The sequence below is a fragment of the Archocentrus centrarchus genome, chromosome 11, assembly GCF_007364275.1.
Source record: "Archocentrus centrarchus isolate MPI-CPG fArcCen1 chromosome 11, fArcCen1, whole genome shotgun sequence".
In the NCBI taxonomy this organism is placed as follows: domain Eukaryota; kingdom Metazoa; phylum Chordata; class Actinopteri; order Cichliformes; family Cichlidae; genus Archocentrus; species Archocentrus centrarchus.
In genome coordinates, this window is record NC_044356.1 from 30,831,900 (window position 1) to 30,855,536 (window position 23,637).

The window sequence follows — 23,637 nt, forward strand, 5'->3', positions numbered from 1 at the left end:
ATTAAAGGATCTTAAAGGGGTTTTAAGCAGAAAAAAGGAACTCGTGTTATAGTTAAGCCGTATATTATGAAGTTTATGTTGGTCACGGTTTGCAGCGAGTGTTCTTAGAAGACCTCCACGACCACGGAAAAGCATTTTGCACCTATTTTACTGCACTGCTGACATCTCAAAATCGCAAACCTCACACAGGCAGGGATGTGTTGCTGTCCGTGGTTCTGAAGTAGCCTATAGTCACTTCCGACGATGCTCTGGCTTCACAGCACTCCTCTAACTGCACACTGTATGTCTTGTTGTGCCGTTTTCTGTGAAAAATGCGTGGCTTGCCAAGTGTAAAAGTCTGTATTTGTGTTTACGGGGATGTGCCTGAGTGGTAGTAAACTTAAAAAAAAAAAAAAAGGCGTTCCTGAAAGAACAGACACTACATATCCCACTATTCAACAGGTCCACGTGAGTCATGCGCACCAATCAGCGGCCACCGGCGGGCTCCACTGTGCATATATAAAACAGCAGTGGGCCTCCCACTCTCTCTCTTCCTCTTTGAGTCTTCCAAACGGCCAGATGTACCGCAAGAAAGAATATCGGTAAGGCCTTTGTCAGTCTCGTCGCTAATTAAAATCGTATATGTACATACATTTAGAGTAATTACGGGTAGCTTTTGAATCCAGTCCCTCTCGACATAGAAATAGATTAATGATATAACTAACTTAATGATGGGCAAAAAGCGCTAGTGGGTGAACCACTTAATCATGTTAGCTTGTGCATCTACGACTGTAACGCTTGGCCAGCTAATGGTCAGTAAAGTAACACCAATGTGTCGTATTTATCATATACACATGTCTCTGACTTGAAGTAAAAGTAGAAACTCGGCAGCAGTTGATATCTCTCGGCTTTGGTGACCATGCTAAGGACTAGCAATAGTATAGCTTGCACGCTAGTGCGTTGGTACCACGTGGCTAGGTCTTTTTCAGCCCTCCGTTTACATAAGTGGTATTTTAATGCTGCAAAGGCTAAATCTGTGACTTTATATCAAGTCTGTAATGCCCTCTGAGAGAAGCATTCGTGCCACTGTAACGCATCTTAATGTTGGAGCCATTCGAATAACTTGACAGTAGCTTTGTGAATTACTCGTCCAACCCTGGCTACATTTTAATGTTTTTATTTTATTTTTTGTCTTTACAGGGTTAACTTAAAAAGGCAGCTCAATCAAGTGTCCCACCATACAGGATGCTGGTGAGTCTTTTTACTTCTGAGCTTATATGCTTAAAAGGCTCCTATCGAAGCCATTCATGCTCCCGTGTAGCAGTGAGTGGTCAAAAGGAAGCCGAGATCAAGACTTTCACCGACGGTCGCTGTTCAGTTTTGAAAATAACTGCTCCAGCAACATTTAGGGGAAGGACATTTAACCTAATCACAGGATTAGTGATCTCACATTCAGAGAAATGTGATGGTGACTTGCTTTACTTGTCTTCCTGCAGGCATTTGGGTGACGCCAAAGGTAAAGGTGCAAGGACAAAAGCATCAAATGAAAGGACAACATGAAGGTAACTTGAGTAATGTTAAAGTGAAACAATCCTGGCTGTGATGACACACTTGCCCTCACTGATCTAGTCTTGATTGAGACTTGTACTTCCTGAGCCATATTTATTAAGACTTAATTGGGATTCACTGGATTTTATATTTAGCTGAATAAAACTAACCAAATTTTCTCCTGTTCAGAATGAAGACGTTATTTATGGATGACCAAGTTTGGTGGCTGAAAACTGCTCACTCCGGTAATTTTTTCCTCTCATGCCCATGTAGCAGCATGCTATCCTAAGGACCGGCGCTTGTTTGTAGCTCCAGGTTCTCCAAGTGCATGCAAGAAAACAGGGTGGTCTTTGACTGCTGTGGCCTCTCTCTGCCATCAGCAGCCACTCAGCTGTCCTACAGACAATTGTTTGAAAAATAAATGTGCTACTTGTAACTTACTTCTCTCATTTGTTTTAGGCACCTGTCTGCCTATATGAGCTTATCTGGTAATGAGCTGTAACTGAGGCCATGTACATGGGACTTACAGGTATGTAAGTATATGCTAAAATTGGTCACAAATGGTGGTTTGATCTATGATGACCTCTTAATACAGTGTGGACTGTTGGATGACACTTGCGGATATGGGACTGAGATCACAGTAATGAATGTGTTAACAAAAGGTTACCAACTTTGACTAAACTGGAGCTCTTTATTTTTCAGGGTGGAGGGAAATGACATGCCCATGAATCAACTGCTGCAGACTGTCCAACTAGGTGGGAACACTGCTGCAGTAGACCAACTTGCACCTGAAGCGTGACTGTAGTAGCGTAATGGCTCCCTTTTTAAGGAAGCTGTAATCAAATATTAACTCTGTAAATGTGACGATCATAGAATGTAAATAAAACCGACACTTCTACCTCGGACACCCCGTGTTTCTTGTTCTTAATGTACTCAACAGGCAATGAAATAAGCTGCAAGTCTGTAGTACATATATTTATATTAAGGCCACAGTAACCGTGAACTAAATGGTACTTGATCTACAACAGCAACAAAAGTAACAGCTTTACAGCAGCATATGGAAATGCAGTTATTGTTGTGGAAGTCAACATAAGGAAATTGGGAGGGAAGACTTGTCACCATTTGCTATTGTCTGACTGCAGTACCTTAACCTCCTGAGACCCTGTGTTTGGCTTTGCTGCACCTTATACTTTATTCTGCTCATTGGTGTTTTATACTTTAAAAATAATCCCTTTGTCCACATCTGAGGACATTCTTGTTTTCACAAATGTAACAACCATGTAACAATACAACTTCCCATTCAAAGAGGAAGCTTATTTTATACACACATCAGGTCCATCTAGTCACAAATATCTGGGAGAAATTAAAAATGCATCACAAACAAGAGCTCAGGTCTCAGGAGGGATACTAGCCCAACATCACAATATGAGACTCAAATTTGAGTCTAAGTACATTAGGAACACATGATTTGTATAGCTGATCAACTATTGCCCTACCACCTGAGGTTAAGCTGACCTTGTCAATTTACTTCCTTGACTCCCCCTAAAAAAGTGAATTAGACTTAAGTTACCAATCCCATGGCTCCATGTTTTTGTTTTTTTGTTTTTAAAACCTGCACTATAGTGCAGTTGTTTGAGATGAGTGACAACTGAAAATCCAATTAGGATAGTCTAGTGTTCTGTAACATTTACAGAAATTTCAGGTATGAATACTACTAGGTTTTATTTGAAAATAAAGACAGTGGTGTTAAATTTCATGAGTATAGTTTGCTCTAGAGGTGAAAGCTCCATAGTATAATCCACAGCTGCCTGTAATCAGCTCTGCACTGAAGGAAATGCCAACCTTAGTATCACAAGATGTCTACAGTATAGTTTTCCAGTGAGTCCAACACTTGAGGGTAGCAGGCTTAGTTCATAAGTAATGTATTAAAATATGTCTTCATAGATCGGTCATTCGTTTGAGAGAGAAGGCAATTTCAGTTCCAATATCTCAGAGTCAGGTGTGCTGCTGCCGCTCCGATCGCTGTATGTGTCCCTGTGTGGCACAAAAGCAGTGCTCAGTTAGTCCTCGGTCTGCATACTTTTACTGCATGAGGAAACTGAGATGTAATCTGTTTACCGTGGAGACAGACGGCAGCCTTTCTGTAAGTAGCTCTGCAGCTTCCCGGCAGCAGCAAGCAACAAACCGAGGTAGGGGGGTGATGGCTTGATGGGGCGTGAGGTGAACTCGGGGTGGTACTGCACTCCAATGAAATATGGGTGATCTGGAAATGGAGAAGATATTTTTAAAAAGTCGAGTGTGCAGAAGGGTACACGGAAAAGGCTGGTATATTAAAACCCTGAAAATTGTTTGGTTTTCTGTACCGTCAAGCTCAATGACCTCCATCCTCTCTCCTTCCACATCCTGGCCTACAAAGCGGAAGCCCTTCTCATCAAAGTGGCTCTTAAGCTCAGGGTTGACCTGTTCACAAACACAGTTTATATTTAAAAAAAAATATGGCTAACAGGGTGAGGAGGCGGCAAAATGCCACAAGACTAAATGTAGCGACCCAGGTTTGACTCTGACCCAGGAGCCTTTGCTGCGTATCTTCCCCCTGCTTTCCTGTCTCCTCTTCAACGTATTATATAATAAAGGCAAAAAATAATAATCAAAAGCTGTCAGCAGCTTTTTCTTTCTTTTCTGTTTTTTTTATGATGATGAACTATGAGGGCAGCATTACCTCAAATCGATGTCTGTGCCTTTCATCCACATATTCTGCATCTCCATAAAGCTTTCCTGGAATACAGACGAGCTGTAAGCACGGAGCAACAAATGCATCACCAGCTGGTCCAGACTGAACTAAAAGCTTTACTTACGTAGTATGCTGTTGGTGGATTGGAAAATGGTTCGTCTCTTTCCAAGCCTCATGGTGCCACCCATCTGCCCGGGGTTGTGTTCTGGCATATCAATCACCTGCAAAGGTTAAAATGAAAGGATTTTAATATAATACAGTTACGATGCATGCAGGAGTCAGGTGATTTTTGCCTTGAGGCAACTGTTTACTGTTTGTTGTGATTTGGCGCTATATAAATTTAATTGAATTTGTGAACTGCATAAAACTTACCACAGGATGTTTTGTTTCTGGGTCAAATTCAGTTGAGTTGGCATCTGAGTATGAAACAGAAAGAGGTGTCAGTTTTTTTGAAACAACGGGCAGCCGTCGGTGCCCATTTTTTGGAAGTAGGGAGGAGCATTTCAAGATGATGAAAACTGACTATTCTTTGAAGACAGCTCCCATTCCCCAAAAACATAGCTGTGACAGACTTGTTACATACTAGCTTTCTCCAGCAGTTTGTACAGGACAGTCGCCTCATCAAGTCTTTTGCTTTCCACAATAAACAGTATAAAAGCTGGATGTAGCCATGCTAGCATTCTGGCTGCCGGCATCTTAGTTGTTTGGATTTGGAAATCGCCATATTATAAACTGTACTGGTGCAATGCAAAGATACACATGAACGCACACACCAAAACTGAAGCACAGACTTGCAGGATGGTCTGTACCTCAATGCAAGCCATGATTTTAGTGAGAGAACCCATTAAAAAGGTTCCATAAAACACCAACAGCCAAAGTTTTACCAAACTTTACACATCCAGGGATGGAGCAGTCAGAACCAGTTCTGTGATTTCACACAAAAATCACAAAAAGCAGTAACCATTCTCTGATGGCAAGTTCATCAGTGTTTGGACTCTGCCGTGCTAATATGCCCTGAGGAAAAAGAAGCTCTCCAGGCAAATGGTACCAAGACAGATCAAGGTCACTGCAAGAAATCTGGACACTCGGTTGAAAAACAAAGTGAACGGTTTTGACCTTTTCTCCTGGGCTCTGCGATGTCCAAGAGCCCGGTTACTCATCTTTGTATGTGGGATAATGAAAGACTCGTATTATGGAGAAACTGGAGTGATACATTGATGGAGGTAACTGCATGCTTGCATAGGCTGGGGCTGAAATGGGACAAACTGGCAGGTGTTACAACCAATGGCTATACAAATCTGAGGGAAAAATATCAGACTTTTAAAGCAGAAGAAAGATAAAGTGAAAGAAATTAACCCATTAGTGAAACTGGTATTTTTGCAATGTATTATACACCAGGAGGTGTTGTATAAGGTAGCGCTAAAAACTACCCATATTGTCGATGATGTAACTAAAATAGTTAACTTAATCAGGGCAATAGCTCCGAATCCCAGACAGTTTGTTGCACTTTGATTCATTCCTGGCCGAGCACTTCAAGTCAGCATCCCTGCTGGAGTTTTATTCTTCTCTCAAAGAGAAGAACTTTCCACACACGCTGAGATTGTGCTCTTCCTCTTTGGAGCTACAAACATACGTGAACAAACATTCTCGGTGAGGAAGTTTAACACATCCAGATACAGATCCTCTCCCAGTGATCGCCTGCCCATCATCCTTTGCATTTCCACTACAGACACTGAATATGAATTTAATGCAGTTGCTTAAGTCCAAAACAGACTAGACCAGAAAACTGCAGATGATGTAATTAAACTACAAGCAAAATAATAATAATAACAATGATAATAGTACTTTGACTAAATCGTGATGTTGGTGTTTTTACTATACTTATTTCACATTTTCCTTATCAACCTGTAACATCTACTTTTACCAGTAGCAGTTTATAAAGAGATGAAATTAATGTTGAGCAGAATTGAGTTCAGCTTATTGATGTAGCTCTCCACAACAGTCCCAGTTTCTCATGTGACTCCTTGGGAAAATTAATTGCCCATAAAAGACCAAGAGGAACTGCAGTTTTTGGCACTTGTGCGTTGGCTTCCATCTTCAGCAGTGGAGGTCGGCCCTTAATTTGCAAATTCTATTTTTGTTGTTTAATGATGGCTGGCAAACAGCTTCTGCATGCATTACTGCCACCTTCTGGTGGTAGTAGTGTGGTACTTCCCACCAGGCAAGGCAAACAAGGTTTAATACACATTTTAAGCCAAGAAATAGTTGCATAACTAGTGTTTTTTTTTTTTTCCATTTAACTGACTATTAAAATATTTGAAAATCATAAGCAGGTTCTGCCACTCATGTGGATGTAACTCTGACATAAAGCAATACGCATGTTTCCTTCTTGGGATCGCTATGGTTCATTTTGGGCCATCAGCCTGTCTCCATCTCAATAATGCTGCTTGCAAACTAATTTCTTTAATATAAGAATAACATTAAAAACATTACCTGTCCAGCCGAGCACGTTTCTGGCAAATTCGCATACAGCCAGCTGCATTCCAAGACACACACCTGCAGAAGTATGAACAGCAGTCAAGCAGTGTTGCCAATGTTGCTACTCACTGACATTATATAGGGAGTAAGGCAATAAAAGATGGAGTGTGATCCACACACTCTTGTACCTAGGAAGGGTTTTTTCTGTTTTCTGGCCCAGTTAATGGCATGAATCTTTCCTTCAGTTCCCCTCACACCAAAACCTCCTGGAACCAGGATGCCACTGAGGACAGCAGAAACAATGTCATGTTGATAAAACTGCTCTTTTAATATCCAGGCTGGATTATCTATCGAGACTGCTTATACATGGCACTCACTCAGAGCTGCAGAGTTTCTGCCATGCCTCGTGATATTTCACTGGGTCCTCCTGCATAGCGCTTGGCTCCAAGTACGCTGAGTCTATATACTGAGAAGAAGAGATGTACACAGTTTGCATGGTTGGTTCAAAGGCACAAATAAAGCTGGTTTTGTAGTACAGCTTGGAAGTGCACCAAGAGACTTTTTTCCCCCACCAGTCTATGTTCAGTTCAAATCAAGACACCCTTTTACTACGTTTCCACCGCCGAGGTGCTGGTGCTCAAGCCAGTGCTGGTGTCAGTTTCAATGAACTGGTGAAACGCTTAAGAACGGGCCCGCGTTTCCACCGTGCTTTGTGAACTGCTCCTTTACATGAGTGTGGGCGGGTCCTCGTCTGGACACGGATGCTGAAGCGCACAAACGTGGGAGAACACGCTCCCCTTTCTTGTGCTGCAAACATATTTTGCGGTCCAAACGAAACTACTGCAGCATCTGTGTGCAGCACAGAGGTGAACACAGACAGTGATTACGAGCAGGACGACAAGTACACACTTTGCATCCTTTTATCTGTGATATGAACTGATACAAAGCAGCAAGTTCAGCCTAAGAGCCCAACATAATTCACAGCTGTGAAAAATCGCATCGCTTTTATCATGTAATACACACCATGCAGTGAAATAGCGGTAGAAAACTTTACGTTGAGATGGCAGAGTTACACCCTTCTGTTGCTTGCGTCACGCGTTCTTGGTTCGAGACCAGCTAGTTTGCGGTGCTGGAGTTGAACCCAGTTTTTGTCCAAGCACAGAGTGCATACGTGTTGGTAAAAATGCTGAATGGTTTAAATACCGGCACCCAGTCAATGGAAAAAGGGCCTTTATGACATTTGGGTTTTGGGTTCCAAGACGTTTGATGAATATGCTATTAAGCTTTTGGAAGTCCCAAACTAAAAGCATAACTATTAATAAAAAAAATTTAATTAAAAAAAAAAAAAAATTAAAAAAAAAAAAAAAAAAAAAAAAAAAAAAAAAAAAAAAAAAAAAAAAAATAAATAAATAAATAAATAAATAAATAAATAAAAAAATATAAAAATAAATAAATAAATAAATAAAAGCATAACTATTGATGGTACTGAGTGCTATGTAACCCCCCACCCCACCCCCTACTCTGGAACTGAGATGCCCTGAAACTTAAAGATCCCACAAAGACAGCCAAATCTAATCCATGGAATACAGAAGAAGACACAAAGATCATAAATCAGTGATCTACAATGAGGAAACAGTTACATGGACGGAGCTAGCTTTACTCAAAACCATCAAGAATGTCTGGTTCTTCTTTTAACAAGCAAATTCACACTTCACTTTTGCTCAAACATACCATCACAAGCTAAAATATATAAATAAATAATAAGAAGAATAATAAACTGAGTCCAGAGCTCACCAGAGAATGATTTTATTATTTTCTTTTCTTATGTATTTAGTGAGTGACAGTTAACAGAACTAAGGTGCTTGCTTAAGGGAAATTCTCTTGTTCTTAGTATGTAACGTTTCCCATGAAGAGTGTCAGTGGAAAAAAAAAAAAAAAAACTTAATCAACAATCCAAACTTTACCCTGTCTGTACCCCTGGGTTCTAATCAGATCAGCTGCGTGAAAGACTTTGACTTTGTGTACGTACCTTAACCTCCAACTTATGGCTGATGGCGAGTGCAGAGTGTTCGAGAGCCTTTATAACAGAAGCATACGAGTCTGAGAACTTTGTGTACTTCCCCACCAGTGCAATAGAGCAGTGCTCTAGAAGTCTGTCTGACCTGTGAGGACAATATGGGTATTAGTCTATTACTTGATCTGCTCTGGAGGACAATAATCACCTCTCATGGGAAAGATTCAACCCACAGACGAGCTGACTCACCTGTCAGACATCTCCTTCCATTTAGTCAGCATCTTCCTTGGTCTGGTCTCTATGGGCATATTCAGCCTCCTGCTCAAGTAGCTCACCACACCCTGATCTTCCAGCAGTAACGGCACTCTGTAGATAGACGACACGTCGTGCACACAGATGACCTGGAGCAAGACAGGCCATCCAGTTTAGAGCTGTAGAGAGAGAGTGAGTTACGGCTTTTTCGAGACTGAAAGGTGCTCCACCTACCTGCTGAGGCTCTACGTGGCAGAACATTGAGATCTTCTCTTTGACAGAGTTCTCCAGAGCAGTAGAACAGCGGCACATGATCTGCCAGCAAAGATAAAAAACAAAAACATTAAAGAACAGATTGCAACTTTGTTGCTAGGTGTCGAAAAGATGTGGTCCAAGAGATCTATGCGCACAAAACACGGTGACGGTGAGAAACACTGCTTTAACCTTTAACTGCACGGGTGTTTTAATACAATTACATCATGTATGGATACAAAACTCTTATCAGAACAATAGCACACTAATTATTAATCAATCAAGTGCTGCTGGTTACCGGATCGTTGTTGTGCAAAGAATGTGCAAATTTTTTTGCCACAGAGTGTTGATGAACAGTAAATCCATTTTTGCATCTGAAGCAGTTATAAATAAAGATTGTTACAGCATGCATCAGCTTTGAAGTTGTGGAAACGCCTTCCTTTTTCCCAGAGTGTCTGTTTTGACTTCACATGCTGGGAATAGCAGAACCAGTTGTCCCATCAGAGCACTTATCTCTCATTTCTCATGTTTTTTAGCTTTGCTTTTAAAATTATATGTCTTATGAATGGTACAAAAACAAATCTTGACAAAAACGAACAATAAATGAAACCATGATTTAAAGACTGCATTTTATATTCACTCTGGTTATCTTTGTCTAATATTGAAATTTGTTTGATGATCTGAAACTTTTAAATATGACAAAAAAATGCAAAAAAAATGCAAAAAAAAAAAAAAAATGCAAAAAAAAAAAAAACAGGAAGTGGGCGAATACTTTTTCACAGCGCTGTAGTCCCTGATGCCTACAGTGAAATTATGAATCAAAGGGTCAAAGAATGATCTGTGCATGAAAAATCCTGAGATTTAACATCTAAAATCCATTTGAATTCAGAAATGTGATTTAAACACAGATGAGCATCACGTATTCTCGTGTAATTAGAAACTCACCAGATCGGGAGACAGACCCAGGCCTCTCAGCTCTCGGACGCTGTTCTGTGTTGGTTTGGTCTTTTGCTCTCCTGTTGCACTGGGCTGGACACAACCATGCAAACAACACACAGGCACACAATGAGACTGCAGACCAATGTCCTTCCAGAAGTCTCATCTCTCAGCGGCATCTTGGTAACACCTCTATCTGGGCAGTCGTGCCCACATTTTCACACCATTACGGCTTCATTAAAGGTTTGATCCAGAATGCCAATACATCCAGTGTGTCTGGCTCATTTCATCACATAACAGTGAAAAAATAAAGAGCTGTCTTTACTATGATTTGTTGATGCCTACCACCGTGTGGTTCAAATTGTTGTAAACCTGTGCTGTGCAAATAAGTGAGTTCAGCAACACGATTGGCTCATTTCTTTCCTGATTTGGCTGTTAAATGGCGTTTAGTTTCAGGGGAAAGACAACCGCCATCTTTGCCATTACAGAATTCTGCCTTAGACGTCTACTCTCATAATTTCTGGCTTAGAACCTGATGCAAACTTTCAGTCAGTTTCTAGGAATTATTCTGACATCCTAATTAGGGAGTTTAAAATTATTTTCTTTAAATTACCTTTTCATAGAGCATTTTTTTAAAATGACTTTAAAAATGTAATAATTGTTCAGATAAAGTTGGATGAGATTCAATCAGCTCAAAGTTCTTTTATACTTAAATTGTTCTCATTTTAATAACTGCAGCTTTGCAGTGATGCTTTTAAGCAATCAATATAGAAATATTTTTTTTCACAATTATTCTACGCACATAAATTATACACAAGTTTATAAATTCTTTGCCATAATTTGAAAAACAACTCACTCGTTTGCATTAAAGCTCCATTCAGGTGTGCATAATGTAAACGTGGCAGCAGTTTCACGTGTTGGTTAAATGTAAGGTGAGGTGCCAAAGGGCTGCAGGCTTACCTGTGGTATCAGACTGACATGAATGTTACAGAAGTTCTCTCTCTTCACTTTAAACTGGAACTGCCTGAAGGCCTCGATGAACGGCATGCTCTCTATGTCTCCGACAGTGCCTCCCAGCTACAAACACACAAACACTGGCAGTGACCACCATGGCAGGGGAGCCTTTACGCAATAGATAATCCTGCACAGTAAAACACTAAATCTCAACCACGTAGCAGCGTAGATTCTAATAAGATATGATCAAATTACACAATCTTTGGCCATCTCTAGCCCTCTGCCATGTGTAGGAAGTCAGACACAGGAAGAGTATAGAGAATCCAGTCAATTTTCAAAATAAAAGATCTGCTTCTGAAATGTTCTTGGGAGTAATTTTAAATCCAGGCCAAGGAAGGAACAAAACTGCGCTGAGACTGAGACATGATGCTGCAGAAATGCAGCCAGTGTATTCAAAGGTTATCCTACCTGGCTGGCTAGCATTACCCAGCACGCAATTCTATTATGTAATTATGCAACTGTACAATCATGAGTGTTCCAAAGTGTTCACTTTCATGAACCTGCAGAGCGTCATGGTGTTAGAGAAGTGAGGGTGGTGCTGTGTCGTCAGAGTTGAGTTCCAGCTTATTAAATCAATCAAACTCATGTTATTGCCAAAGGAGATTTTTAAGATCAATAAATTGATACAGAACAGTTAAAAAAAAAAAAAAAAAAAAAAAAAAGACAGTGGCTTTTCATCTCGCCTGGCCATCCCTCATTCAACCAGCCAGCTTACCTCAATAACACACACTTGAGGTTCTACATCATCATCGTCAACTGGTACTTGGGCCTGTTTCACAACCCATTCCTGGATTGCATCTGTGATGTGTGGCACCACTAGAAAAGAGCAAAGCGTAAAGGTATTTTTATTTTTATGACTTATCTTCTACATCATCCTCTCTCAAAATGACACAGCAGTTGTATACCCTGCACAGTCTTGCCCAAGTAGTCTCCCCTCCTCTCCTTGTTGATGACTGACTGGTAGATCTTGCCCGTGGTCAGGTTGTTGTCTCTCGTCAGCCGGATGTCAAGGAACCGTTCGTAATTCCCCAGATCCAAGTCCACCTCGCCTCCATCATCCAGGACAAACACTTCACCTAGACAGCGGGAGTGGGAAACAATCAGATGGCACACCTACACATGTTCATTTATACTGACCATCTCCATTGACGTACCATGCTCATAGGGTGAAAAAGTGCCTGCATCTATGTTGATGTAAGGGTCGATCTTGATGGCAGTTACATGCAGGCCACATGACTTGAGGATTGTGCCCACACTACTCGCAATGATGCCTTTGCCAATGCCTGAGATGACTCCTCCGGTTACCAGGATGTACTTCATCATTGTTGCTCTGGTATCTGGAGGTAAATGAGTGATTAGAATCCAACAGTAGGCCATTAAAAAGTAGTCAAGAGATTTAAACTGGTCATTTGTGGAGGTTCACCTGCGGTACCTTTATAGCCCACACTTTGGGAATCACTGGTATAGAGGAAGCTGTGCTTAATGACCCAAACTGACACTACATATGCCAGTACACAAGTAAACAGAATGTTGCAACCCATAACATCATTAAAACTAGGGACAAACACTTCAAAATAAAAGCACTTCTTGTCAACACTACCCATTATCTCAACATCTGTGTCTCTATGCGACTCCCTGTGCTAATTTTGGGGGATTATGTGAATGCTCTATTACCAGTAAATTAATAATTCTTTGTTTCTGGTGACACTTTTGTTTAGTTCTACAATTAGCACCTAACTACTGTTCAATTTTCTTCTTTTGGTCTTATTGATGCACTCACAGACCATTTCTCTCGCCTGACCTCTGAAATGCAAGAACTCCACACTGAACTGTACAGGTTACACTGTGTGTCAAACTAAAGTCTCCTAGATAGGCTATTACTAGATCATGTGATAAGGTGAAATGTTAGAAGAGTCGCCTGACATCAGCCAACATAAGATATGATTAAAATAAAGACATCACATTTATTCATGCTTCATGCATGAGAGTAGCGACATGGAGCTCACCTGGTGTGGTCAGTGAACAACAGAATCCATAGCTCATGGCCAGTCACTAGGAAGCTGTGCTTACAACTTAGTTCCAGTATATTGCTAACTTATGACTATTCAATCATTTTTTCCCCCTCCTGGTCATAGTTATTTAGGTCATGTTAGCTTCGCCCTCTACCACCCACACACACTAGATTTTTTTTCTTCAAAGCAGTTAGTCACCACTTTTGGTCTGCATGAGAGACTACAATCTTGCCTCCCTCGAACACTTATCAAGTAACCAGGCCAAACTCCACTTGGTTTATTCCGTGGAAAATCAGTGACCTTCTGACCCATCAGAAATCAGTTTAGCATATCAAATAAAGCCATGCAAAAGGTTACCTTCATACTAGGGCTGTGCCATATTGTATCGTCTGCATTAATACTGGTAGACAAAAATGTTATACTACAATATCAGTGCTATAGCAACATTGTGCGCTTCCGTTCCTCAGTGCACACAACTGAGAGTCGTGTGTCAGCGTGAGATGACGATTTAGTACCTAAAAAGAGAGCTACTTCAACAACCTCCAACAAAGTACTGCACTTTGCAAAATACGCAAGAAAATTGTTCCAGCTAAAAATGGAAGTGACAAAGCCACCACTTTAGACAAAAACACAACCAGGCAACAAAAGAGGCGATACTAGCTGCTTGCAGATGTGTGACCAAATGTAAACAAATGACTTCAGCGAGCGTGGCTGGAACACTCGCTATTTGCATTCTTATGACAGGAAGAGCAAACAGTGGATGGAAATTACTGATGTGGCTACATACGGGAAAAGCTGGGCTCTAAGCTCGCCCCAAGATACAACACAGACTGAAAATATTTCAGTTTTATTATCTGACAATATTATGAAAGCTCCTGACAAGTTACACGGTTAAGTTACTTTAATTATTGTTAAACTGAAGTGTTAAGCAGTTATTTTATACTTAAAATTTCCACAGCAAGTAAAGCCTAGGGTACTTTTTGTTTACATTTCACTTACCCTGTGTTACTGGATATAATACAGTCTACTATTGCACTATAAAGATGCTGCTGCCACTTTGTTTCAGTAGATTTACACTTCAAATTCAGAAGTGTGTCATTGATAACAGCAGTTCAGAGGAAAAGGATGGAAAATGTCCTAAATTCAAAGTATTTTTTCCTATATCGTCAGAAATATCCTTATTGCAAATTTTCTTGAAATACTGATATAATTTTGAGACTAAATCGCCCACCCCTACTTCATACTATGAAAACTCTAAGCACCTTTAGCAGCAATAACTTAAATTGTTTCCTGCATAACTTTATCAGTCTCTCACATCATGATGGACTTGTGGCTGACTCTTCTTTACAGCACTGCTTCAGTTCATTGAGGTGTGTGGGTATTTGCTTACGCACACCTCTTTGTTCCTGCCACAGCATTTCAATCAGGCCAGGTCTGGACTTTGATTGGACTATTGCAATGCCTTGATTCTTTTCTTTTCAGCCATTCTGTTGTAGATTAGCTGGTGTGCTGGGGTCATTGTCCTGTTGCTTGACCCAATTTAAGCCAAGCTTTTGCTGCCAAACAGATGGCCACACATTTGACTCTTGAATACTTTGACATACGAAGGTGTTCATGGTCAACTGTGCAAGGTGCCCATAGGCCTGTGCTACAAAGCCAGATGAATGGTTTAGGGAGTGATGTTGAGCTTAAACTCAGAGTTTTCTGTATCACAAAAGTGGCTCTCTTTTTTACCTGGCTAAATCACCATGGTAACTTGTGCTGAACACGTAGCCTGGTTGGGAGCAGGTGACAATGGACAGAGTCGGAGGCAGTGGTGTAAAGCATGTCACCATTGGACTCTAGAGCAGTGGAGATGTGTTCTCTGGAGTGACGAATCACGCTTCTCCATCTGGCAATCTGATGGATCAGTCTGGGTTTGGTGCTTGCCAGGAGAATGGTACTTGTCTGCCTGCATTGTGCCAAGTCTAATGTTTGGTGGAGGGGGGGGGATTATGGTGCAGTGCAAGCCAGGCCTTCTCGTCCAACATCAGTGTCTGACCTCACAAATGTGCTTCTGGAAGAATGGTCAAAAATACCCATACACACACTCCTAAACCTTGTGGAAAGCCTTCCCTGAATAGCTGCAAAGGGTGGACAGACATCATATTAAACCCTATGGATTCAGAATGGGATGTCACTCAAGTTCTGTGCGCGTGAAGGCAGATGTACTCCACAGAATAGTCTATAGCCTAATGGTACCCCACACACACTCACACTAAGTTAGCTGTTTTTAAGGTAACAGGAAGCCAAATAAAAATAAGTGTTTCTGCTCCCAAACCAATGCTTAAGTAACGGTATATAAGTTAGAAGGTTGCCAACTAAATTTATTTCAAAGTATCTGTAACATACCGTGTCAGATCATGGTGTGACCCTCAAAGTTTTAGAAAATCCTCAACAAACAACGCCAACAAATTATGAAACAAAGAACTGAAAAACCCTGCATCTTACCTTGTTGTCACGAATTGTTGGCCAGTGTGGTGTATTGTTCAAGCGGACATCCTGACTCAGGATGGGAGCGATGGGTCCCTGTTTCTTCCTTTGCCCCTCATAATTTTGAGACATTTTCCCACTGGTTCCCCCTCTCTTATTGCTTTATTATTATTATTATGTTGTTCCCTTGGTTATCGGACAACTGCTTGTTAATGCTAATATCTGTGCCTGCTTGCTAATTGTGGTCATAGTGGTCAGTTCCGATAGAAAACCGGTCAAATTCTCAACCACTGGCTAGAACCCTGCTAATCCTAACGCTATACCGCTCCCTCAAGAAGTTCCCCTTTTCGCACAACGTTGCCCTGAGATAACAAAAAGAAAAACTACATTTCTGAACATGCAAAATAAATTAAAAAAAAAAACATGAAAAACAAACAAAAACCCCTCTCTACAACCGTATACATGTATTTTTATTTACACTTTATGTCATTTTAAATATGATTACTAGGGAAAATATTCTTAGGTTCTTCTCACACCATGTGCTCCAGTTATGAAAAGGATATCCCGCCTTCAAATCATGTGTCATAGTGACTCCCACATCTTACCGGACTCAATTTTGATACTTTTTAGATTATTCTGATTGGTGAACATCGTTTAAGTCCACATGTAGTGGGCACAGGTCTTAAACATTTTGTTACCGAAGGCTAACGCTGTGCTGGAGAGGTTTAAGGTGGTGAGAAGTGAGCAGACCGCCCGTCACAGTTGCCAAAGTGAACAAAATCAACCCGCCAGCACAGTTAGCTTTTAGCTAATGGTCAAGATCGTTACGAGAGTTACTTTCAGGTACACCAAATCCAGGCCTCCATTAGTATGTACCGCAGACAAAGGACATGCTTAAGGTTTGCTGATCAAGCTGCCAATTTATTGAAATTCTTTGTATACAAAGCGTGGCTAATGTTCATTTTCTATCAAGCTAGCCTAGTTACATACACAACACTGCTTTCAAAGTAAAAGCATAGTTAGTGTTTAATAACACGCGTATGACAAACTAGATACGAAAATTCCGAAACGCTGCGTTTATCCAAAAGAATACACTAGGTTTAGTGTTACGACAGTGTGAACAATATATAACCAGTCATTACTACAAAAATGCACTGAAGTACAGGGTCTTTCCAGTAGAATTTTATTTTGATTCATTCTCACCGGAAAAGAAAATTATGTATTGTGCGTACCAACATTTTCTAGCTTACCAACAGCTTCTCTATCAACAGCATCAGATTTCAACTCACCGAAATATTCCGCAGTCAAAGACTCCTCTCAAAACAGAGCGTCGCCGACGAAAACAGTTTAAAGGACCTTTACAAACTTCGATCCAAATATTGGTGCTATTTGATACTGTGCTTCCCTAAAATCCCATCTACCCTCTCACCAGCCCAACACGTGTATGAAGCACGACTGCGGGCTGTGTACGTCATTCAGCACGCTCAGACAACGTTGTGCTACCTTCACGTACGTCTCGGAAACTGTTGTGGCCCTTTGTTTGCTTTCAATCTTGTTAAGGTTGAACAGTCGAAAGCCTCAAATTCCTGAAGACAGTCGAAAAGCAAACGTTACTGTCACAGAAAAATGCAAATATTTCAATTTAAAAAGCAAAAATCAAACAAACAAAAAATTGATGCCAGCTAATTTTAATCACTGACCCTACCAGTGATGACTTAAACAATTTACCAGTAAACTATTTGTTTATTCCGCAAAAAGCAAATTAATTGATCAAATGGTGACTGTTTTCTGGTAGACACAGGATGTGCGGAAGCGAATGGATGGATGGATGGATTTTTTGTGTTTATAGAGCCATTTCCTTTCTTGCTTTTTCTTTCTGTTTTTGGTTTGTGGGTTTAAATATATTTTTGTTTGTGTGCTTGAACCTATTTTGTCTCTGCTCTTGTGTCTTTAGGAGTGTTTTATGTCTTTTTTTTTGTCATTTTGTGTCTGTTACTTGTCTCTTTGATTTTGTTGTTTTGTATCTTCATACTAGTTTTTGTGGTGTGTGTGTGTGTGTGTGTGTCTCTCTGTGTGTCTTTTGAGAAAGTTCACTTTATGTTTGCTGTTTTGTTTCTCGTGTTCCTTATTGTCTCTCTGACTTTTTGTTGATTTATTTTGTTTTTGAAGGGGTTTTTTTGTCTCTTAGTTATCTTTTAGGTCATTATTTTGTTTCTTTGAGGTACCTTGGGTCCCTGAGCAAACCATCAGCACAGCAAATTCCTCAGATTTACAAATACCTTTCGTGCTTGCATTTGATTACTGGCCCTTCAAGCCAACACACTTTGTATTCCTGGATCTGCAGGGGGAGCTCATGCCTCATGGTTAATGGATAGAGAGGGAAAAGGTTGCATTTTCCTCATGTATGAAGGCTGATTTAACACGCACACACACACACACACACACACACACACACACACACACACACACACACACACACACACACACACACACACACACACACACACACACACACACACGCAGCATCTATCTGCCTTGGATCATCTTGCTTGGAGCCTCTTGCTTTGTGTATATCTTAAATGGCTGAGAATCCCAATGTCTTGCACAATTCGTGTGCAAACTAATTTGTTCACATCACATTCATCTTTTTAAACGCACACAAGAATAAGTAAAGGACAATCACTGTCCAAGAATAGAATAAGCTGTGGCGTCCTGACAATAGATGTAACAGTGTATCAGTGTGACTCCAGTGATAATGGAAGCTGCTTCACAGAAGTGACAAAGCAAAGGAGCAGAAACACATAAGTGGCTCGAGGCAGAGTTGTTTTCCTGCAAGGTTACAGCCCACCAGCTCCTCTCTCTCCCACTGACACAGAATAACACTTTATACAATAAATGACCACAGTGCAAAGTGGTTAGTTACAGTGTGCTGTGGAAAGGTCAGTGGTCTTGTGGTGTGAATCGCGGTGTATAATTTTCATTGTGCTCAGTGAGATGTGAAGTCTCAATTTTGCCACGCTGCGATTCGCTCAGGTTGAACAACAAGATGTCCGCAGCTTGTTTGGATCATCCACAACCGGGTTCACTGCGTGCGCTGTGTGGGTGAGCGCTGCAAATTAAAATAACAAAAATGATGGACTTAGTGACTGATGGCTGACTCACACAGATAGCTCCAGAGCTGACTGATGCTTCTGTATAACACCCAAATCATACTTGTGAGCCTTAGCAGTCAGCTTAGTCTCTGGAACACAGGAGGGGGCTTAATGAGAGTTTTAATTCATTTTTGACCAGAGCTGTGATTGAATTAAACTCCCACAGAAGGGCTTGGATCCTCTCCTCACCACAAGCCATTTCCTCCTATTAGAGATGTAACAGAAGCAGCAGGCAGGGAGGCAGGTCAGTGTGATATGACTGTCTTTTATATATTTTATGGAAACATATACTCTAGCACAGCATACGTATCTGCTGCTAGGTGCACCTTGTGGTCTGCTAATGTTCTGATGCAGATTGCATTCTGTTGTACATCTATATAGAGACTTTATTATGCAGGGAAGTAAATGTGCTTATTTTCTTCATAAATGTTAGAGAAAAAGACTGTGCAAAAGTCTTGAGCCAGGCTTCATTTCTATATGTTTGGCTTCCAAGGAGACAGACCTACTGTCATTTTTTTTATTGTGGTCTTGAGCAATACTTGTTTTTCTTTGGACATTCGCTGCTGTTTCACTCATTTTCAGTGCAGAATATTTGTTTGTTTGTTAAGCCACTTAACACTGACCTATAACTCATTCAAGCATACAAAAGGCACCTAACTGAACCCCTTAACCACAACTTACCAATATATTGTATATTGTATCTTTAGGCACTTTGTTGTTAGCAGCCCTGTCACAAAAACACAGCTTGCTCCAATTTCTTTAGTTGAATCCATAAAAAATTCCAAAGATAACACAGGCATATAACAACAAAGTGATTCCTAAAGAGCTATTAGCCGAAAAGTTGGCATATCTAGTAGTGATGGGAATTCTGGCTCTTTTCAGAGAGCCGGCTCTTTAGGCTCGATTCCCAAAGAAGAGCCGGCTCTTTCAGCTCCCAAATGGCTCCTTAGATTTTAATTTTTTTAAAAAGTGTAAAATGAATTAATAATGTAAAAACATACATTGGGCCTATATCAAACATTTCTTTATATACTCAACATATAATAGAGTGCTCCAAATACAAATTATAAAACAAAACATTGGAAATCAGAAACACAAAGGGTCTTTGAGGAGTTGATCCTGTTTCTCCTGCCTGATGACCTGCCCTGTTTTGTTCTTCTAATTACACTGAGGGATGAACAATTCATATACAGTATACCTATGTAGGTTGTTTCTGCAGCCTGCTCAATATTAAATTCTAAATTTGCAGTCTACTCTCTGTCTATCAGAATAAGCCTTTAACGCCAGGCGATCGCTGCTGAATCGCGGGTTTCTTGACCTTACAAGGCGCGAACAGCTGATTAAGACGTAGCCTCTCACCGCAGAGTCAGCTGGTCAGAGAAACTTGATCAGCTGGCTTTTCACCGTAACTCCGCGACCATTCGTGCTATCGAAAAAATTCAAAGGGTTTCTGAAAGCTCAGAAATTGCACTTCACAGTCATGTAGTGGTATTACGGTATTGCGGTATTACAATCACAGTTTTACCCTGATAAAGAATATATAACAGTCGCTGCCAAAAACTGATTGCAGCTTCTACCTTGTGACAGAAATGTTGTTTCTTACGCAAAATGACTTGATATCATTCACGAGAGATATGTTTGACATATTTTTCACAGATTATAGGTCAGCAAGTCATTTTAAATATGGGCAATCATTTTCTGGCAATCACTTTTTGGCAGACGATCACTTTTTGGCACAACACCGGCACTTTTGAAGTACGCTGTTTCTCACATGTTTGGCGGTATAAGGTTAAAATGTTTCCAGTCTTTGCTACGCTTTCCGTCACTCATTTTCCTCACCGTTCCCGCATGTAGCCTCTATGTAACGCGCAACTTCCTCTGGCTCTTTCCTGTCAACAAGCACATTTTGCAGGAGCCCCTCCCTCTCTGGTGTTTGTTTACTCACTGTGCAGTGTGTCCGTGGACCCTCCCCTCCCGCTCAGTGTAGACGATCATATGCTACCATTCAGCTTAACCAATCACGTGCGAGGGACCGACCCATCACTAATATCTAGGCATGGTTTGATCTGCATTTAAGTCAGCTGTGTTGGGGATCTTTCTAAAATTTATGGAATTACGAGCAAAGAAAAGTACCATCAAATTGTGATCCACCATGCAATACTACCTGGAAACCATACTTGGATAAAAAAAACACAATGGGTCATGAACTGGCCTCCCTGGAGCCCCAGATCTCAAAATTGGGGGGGGGGGGGGCTCAGGATTTTTGCACAGTACTCTAATATTTAGGTATATAGAGCTGTACTGATTGCCATACTTGTACATTACTACTGAGCTTGAGTTAGTATATGGTTCGCCTAGCTCAGCTTAACCAGAATGATCTTCAGTGCCATATTATTGTGCAGAGGTACAATTACATTTAACATCTCTTATATGTAGTTGAAATAAACGAAATAAAAACAGTACCATAAAGCAGCAGAATAGCCACATAGATTTCAATGACCTTTAGATTTTTTCCTGCTGTGTCTCTATGCATATCGCAGGGAGGTGATCTTCTCTTTTTCTCCTGAAAGAGAGCTGAGCTGTGTCTTCTCGTGTCACCTTCTTGTTAGAAAACAGCTAGTCCGGTTCACCCAAAATAAAAACATGGTAAATTCACTGCACTTCTTGATTTTACAGCTCACTAGCATCTCATTTCTTGTATTAACATGCTTTAGTTTAAACCAAAAACAGCTTGTTAGTTTAACAATTCTGTACTTGAAATGTTCAGAGAGACTGAAAACATAGCTGAGTGTCACATTTTAGAGGTGCTGTGACACGTATTTTGTAATACGACACAGCCAGACTAACTCCACACAGACTCCAACTCTGTACCTTCTTCATTGTGCTTTAGTGCACCATTTATGGAGTCACACTTACTCTATGATGGTGCCTGTCAGTTTTTAGTTTGCTATTTTTGCGACTAATATGCTCGAACACTTCCATCTGTTCTTGGAGCAAATCATCTTTCACAAAGGAAGAAATAAATTTGATAAAATGTTAGAAATACAGTACTCATATAGCTTAACATAAAGACTCAAAGAAGGGGCAAGCAACCGTGCTCTGTGCAAAATGAAAATGTATAACACACTGAAGTTCACTAATTACCATGTTTTTTGTTTGCTTAACCTTCATGTGAATGACCTCAGCTAAACAGATGTCTAATCAAACCTATGTGGCTATGCACGCCCTTTAATTTGCACCTTTAATGCAATGATTCTGACAACTGTGTACTTGTACCCTGGGGGGTATTCTGCAGCTGACAAGTTTGATTGCAGAAAGATTTGACAAAATCATGTAAGAAAAGAATTAAGCCGTAAAACCAGAGTCTGTATTTATGCGCCTTGAGGCGACTGTTTGCTGTGATTTGGTGCTGTATAAATAAAACTGAATTGAGTTGAATTATATTCACAAACATGTGACTGCGGCTCAGCATTTATCAGTCTCTGTGATGAAATGAACTGTGTTAATATATATGACTGTTAAAGGACTGTGCTAATTTGTGTGGTGGAAGGTTGACAGACCATCATCATTGTTGCACTGTTTAATTTTTCCATGTCATTTCTGCCATATAGTGTTATTACTGGGTGTCTCAAATAAGGTCAGCCACAATCATTATCCTTTCACAATCTAACATGTTTTATTAACTTACTGCCATTCAGCAGTAAGAGAATATTTCTCCCACTTTTTTTTCTTTTTAATCTTTCTGCTATTTTCTGCTCCACTTCAGAAACTGATGAGCATCTTTAAAGTCCTCCTCCCTACTCCTAAAAGTTTCACCTTACTAAAGTAATGGATAAAGAATATGAACTGGTCCAATTCTTAGTTAAAAATACTAATGTAATACATGCTGAAGCTTGACTAATGAAAATAGAGTTCAGTTCACTAATGGAAAAAATATCAGATATAAATGTTGAAAAACATTTGCATGTAATAGATAATTACCTGAAATATTAAGCTCACAGTTATTGGGCTGGATCAGGTGACCCTGAACCCGCCCTTAGTTATTCTGCAGTAGGCCTAGGTGGTTCCCATGATGCACTGTGTTTCTTGTTCATTCACCTCCTTTCACACTCTGTGTTTATACACCACTCTGCATTTAATCATTAGTTATTATTAATCTCTGGCTCCCTTCCACAGTGTGTCTTTTTGACTGTTGTTGTGATTTGGTGCTATCTAAATAAAATTGAATTGACTGGAATTGAACTGAATATTCACTTACATGTCACTTTATTAGGTACACTTGATCATCTGGTTGTTAAAGCAAATCTCTAATCAGCCAGTCACATGGCAGCAGCTCAAAGCACTTACGCATGTAGACATGATCAAAACGAGCTGCTGAAGTTCAAACAAAGAATCAGAATGGAGAAGAAAGCTTATTTAAGTGACTTTTTGGTGCTAGAGGGACTGATCTAAGCATTTGAGAAACTGCTGATCTACTAGGATTTTCCTGCACAGCCATCTCTAGGGTTTACAGAGAATGGTCTGAAAAAGAGAAAATATCCGTTGAATAGCAGTTCTCTGGGCAAAAATGCCTTTTTGATGGCAGAAGTCAGATGGGAGTGGCCTGACTGCTTCTAGCTGGTAGGAAGGCAGCAGTAAGTCAAATAACTACTTGTTACAATATAAGTATGTAGAAGAGCATCTATGAATGGACAACATATTGAATCAAAAAGCAGATGAACTGCGGCAGCAGAAGACCTCACTGCATGCCATTCATAACAGATAAGAACAGGAAACTGAGGCTACAATTTGCATGAA

At 40.4% G+C, this 23,637-nt stretch overlaps 1 protein-coding gene, 1 long non-coding RNA gene and 3 other non-coding genes across 6 annotated transcripts; 4 read left to right on the forward strand and 1 right to left on the reverse strand.

The window, feature by feature from the left end:
* Positions 1–497: 497 nt before the first annotated feature.
* Positions 498–2,432, forward strand: LOC115787917 (uncharacterized). Its single transcript, XR_004020553.1, has 6 exons — positions 498–581; positions 1,180–1,230; positions 1,476–1,541; positions 1,717–1,772; positions 1,987–2,056; positions 2,230–2,432. It is a non-coding gene; the product is annotated as an uncharacterized LOC115787917 (long non-coding RNA).
* LOC115788840 (small nucleolar RNA SNORA16B/SNORA16A family) lies at positions 1,264–1,401 on the forward strand. Its single transcript, XR_004020631.1, has one exon. It is a non-coding gene; the product is annotated as a small nucleolar RNA SNORA16B/SNORA16A family (small nucleolar RNA).
* On the forward strand, positions 1,801–1,931 carry LOC115788848 (small nucleolar RNA SNORA44). The gene has a single exon (XR_004020639.1). It is a non-coding gene; the product is annotated as a small nucleolar RNA SNORA44 (small nucleolar RNA).
* LOC115788856 (small nucleolar RNA SNORD99) lies at positions 2,095–2,168 on the forward strand. Its single transcript, XR_004020647.1, has one exon. It is a non-coding gene; the product is annotated as a small nucleolar RNA SNORD99 (small nucleolar RNA).
* Positions 2,426–17,156, reverse strand: ctps1a (CTP synthase 1a). 2 transcript variants are annotated; one of them, XM_030740709.1, is made up of 18 exons: positions 16,978–17,156; positions 12,359–12,541; positions 12,110–12,280; positions 11,920–12,020; positions 11,151–11,267; positions 10,200–10,283; positions 9,237–9,317; positions 9,000–9,151; positions 8,766–8,898; positions 7,114–7,202; positions 6,925–7,019; positions 6,752–6,814; positions 4,631–4,674; positions 4,383–4,479; positions 4,247–4,302; positions 3,891–3,987; positions 3,646–3,790; positions 2,426–3,561 (listed from the first exon to the last, which is right to left on the reverse strand). In XM_030740709.1, the coding sequence occupies exons 2-18, from the start codon at positions 12,525–12,527 to the stop codon at positions 3,477–3,479; spliced, it is 1,779 nt and encodes a 592-aa protein (XP_030596569.1). In that variant the 5' UTR covers positions 12,528–12,541; positions 16,978–17,156; the 3' UTR covers positions 2,426–3,476. The 2 variants fall into 2 exon arrangements, with proteins under 2 accessions (XP_030596569.1, XP_030596571.1); XM_030740711.1 differs by lacking the exon at positions 16,978–17,156 and adding an exon at positions 15,707–15,796.
* Between the last annotated feature and the right edge of the window lie 6,481 nt (positions 17,157–23,637).

What these genes read in the sequence shown, in the direction of transcription:
- ctps1a (XM_030740709.1), bottom strand. Translation starts at nt 12,527, where the DNA reads ATGATGAAGTACATCCTGGTAACCGGAGGAGTCATCTCAGGCATTGGC. An exon ending in TGGGTCTGTCTCCCGATCTG is followed by an intron (nt 9,318 to 10,199) that starts GTGAGTTTCTAA and finishes CTTTGCTGGCAG; the next exon opens with ATCATGTGCCGCTGTTCTAC. An exon ending in TGGAAGGAGATGTCTGACAG is followed by an intron (nt 8,899 to 8,999) that starts GTGAGTCAGCTC and finishes TTGTCCTCACAG; the next exon opens with GTCAGACAGACTTCTAGAGC.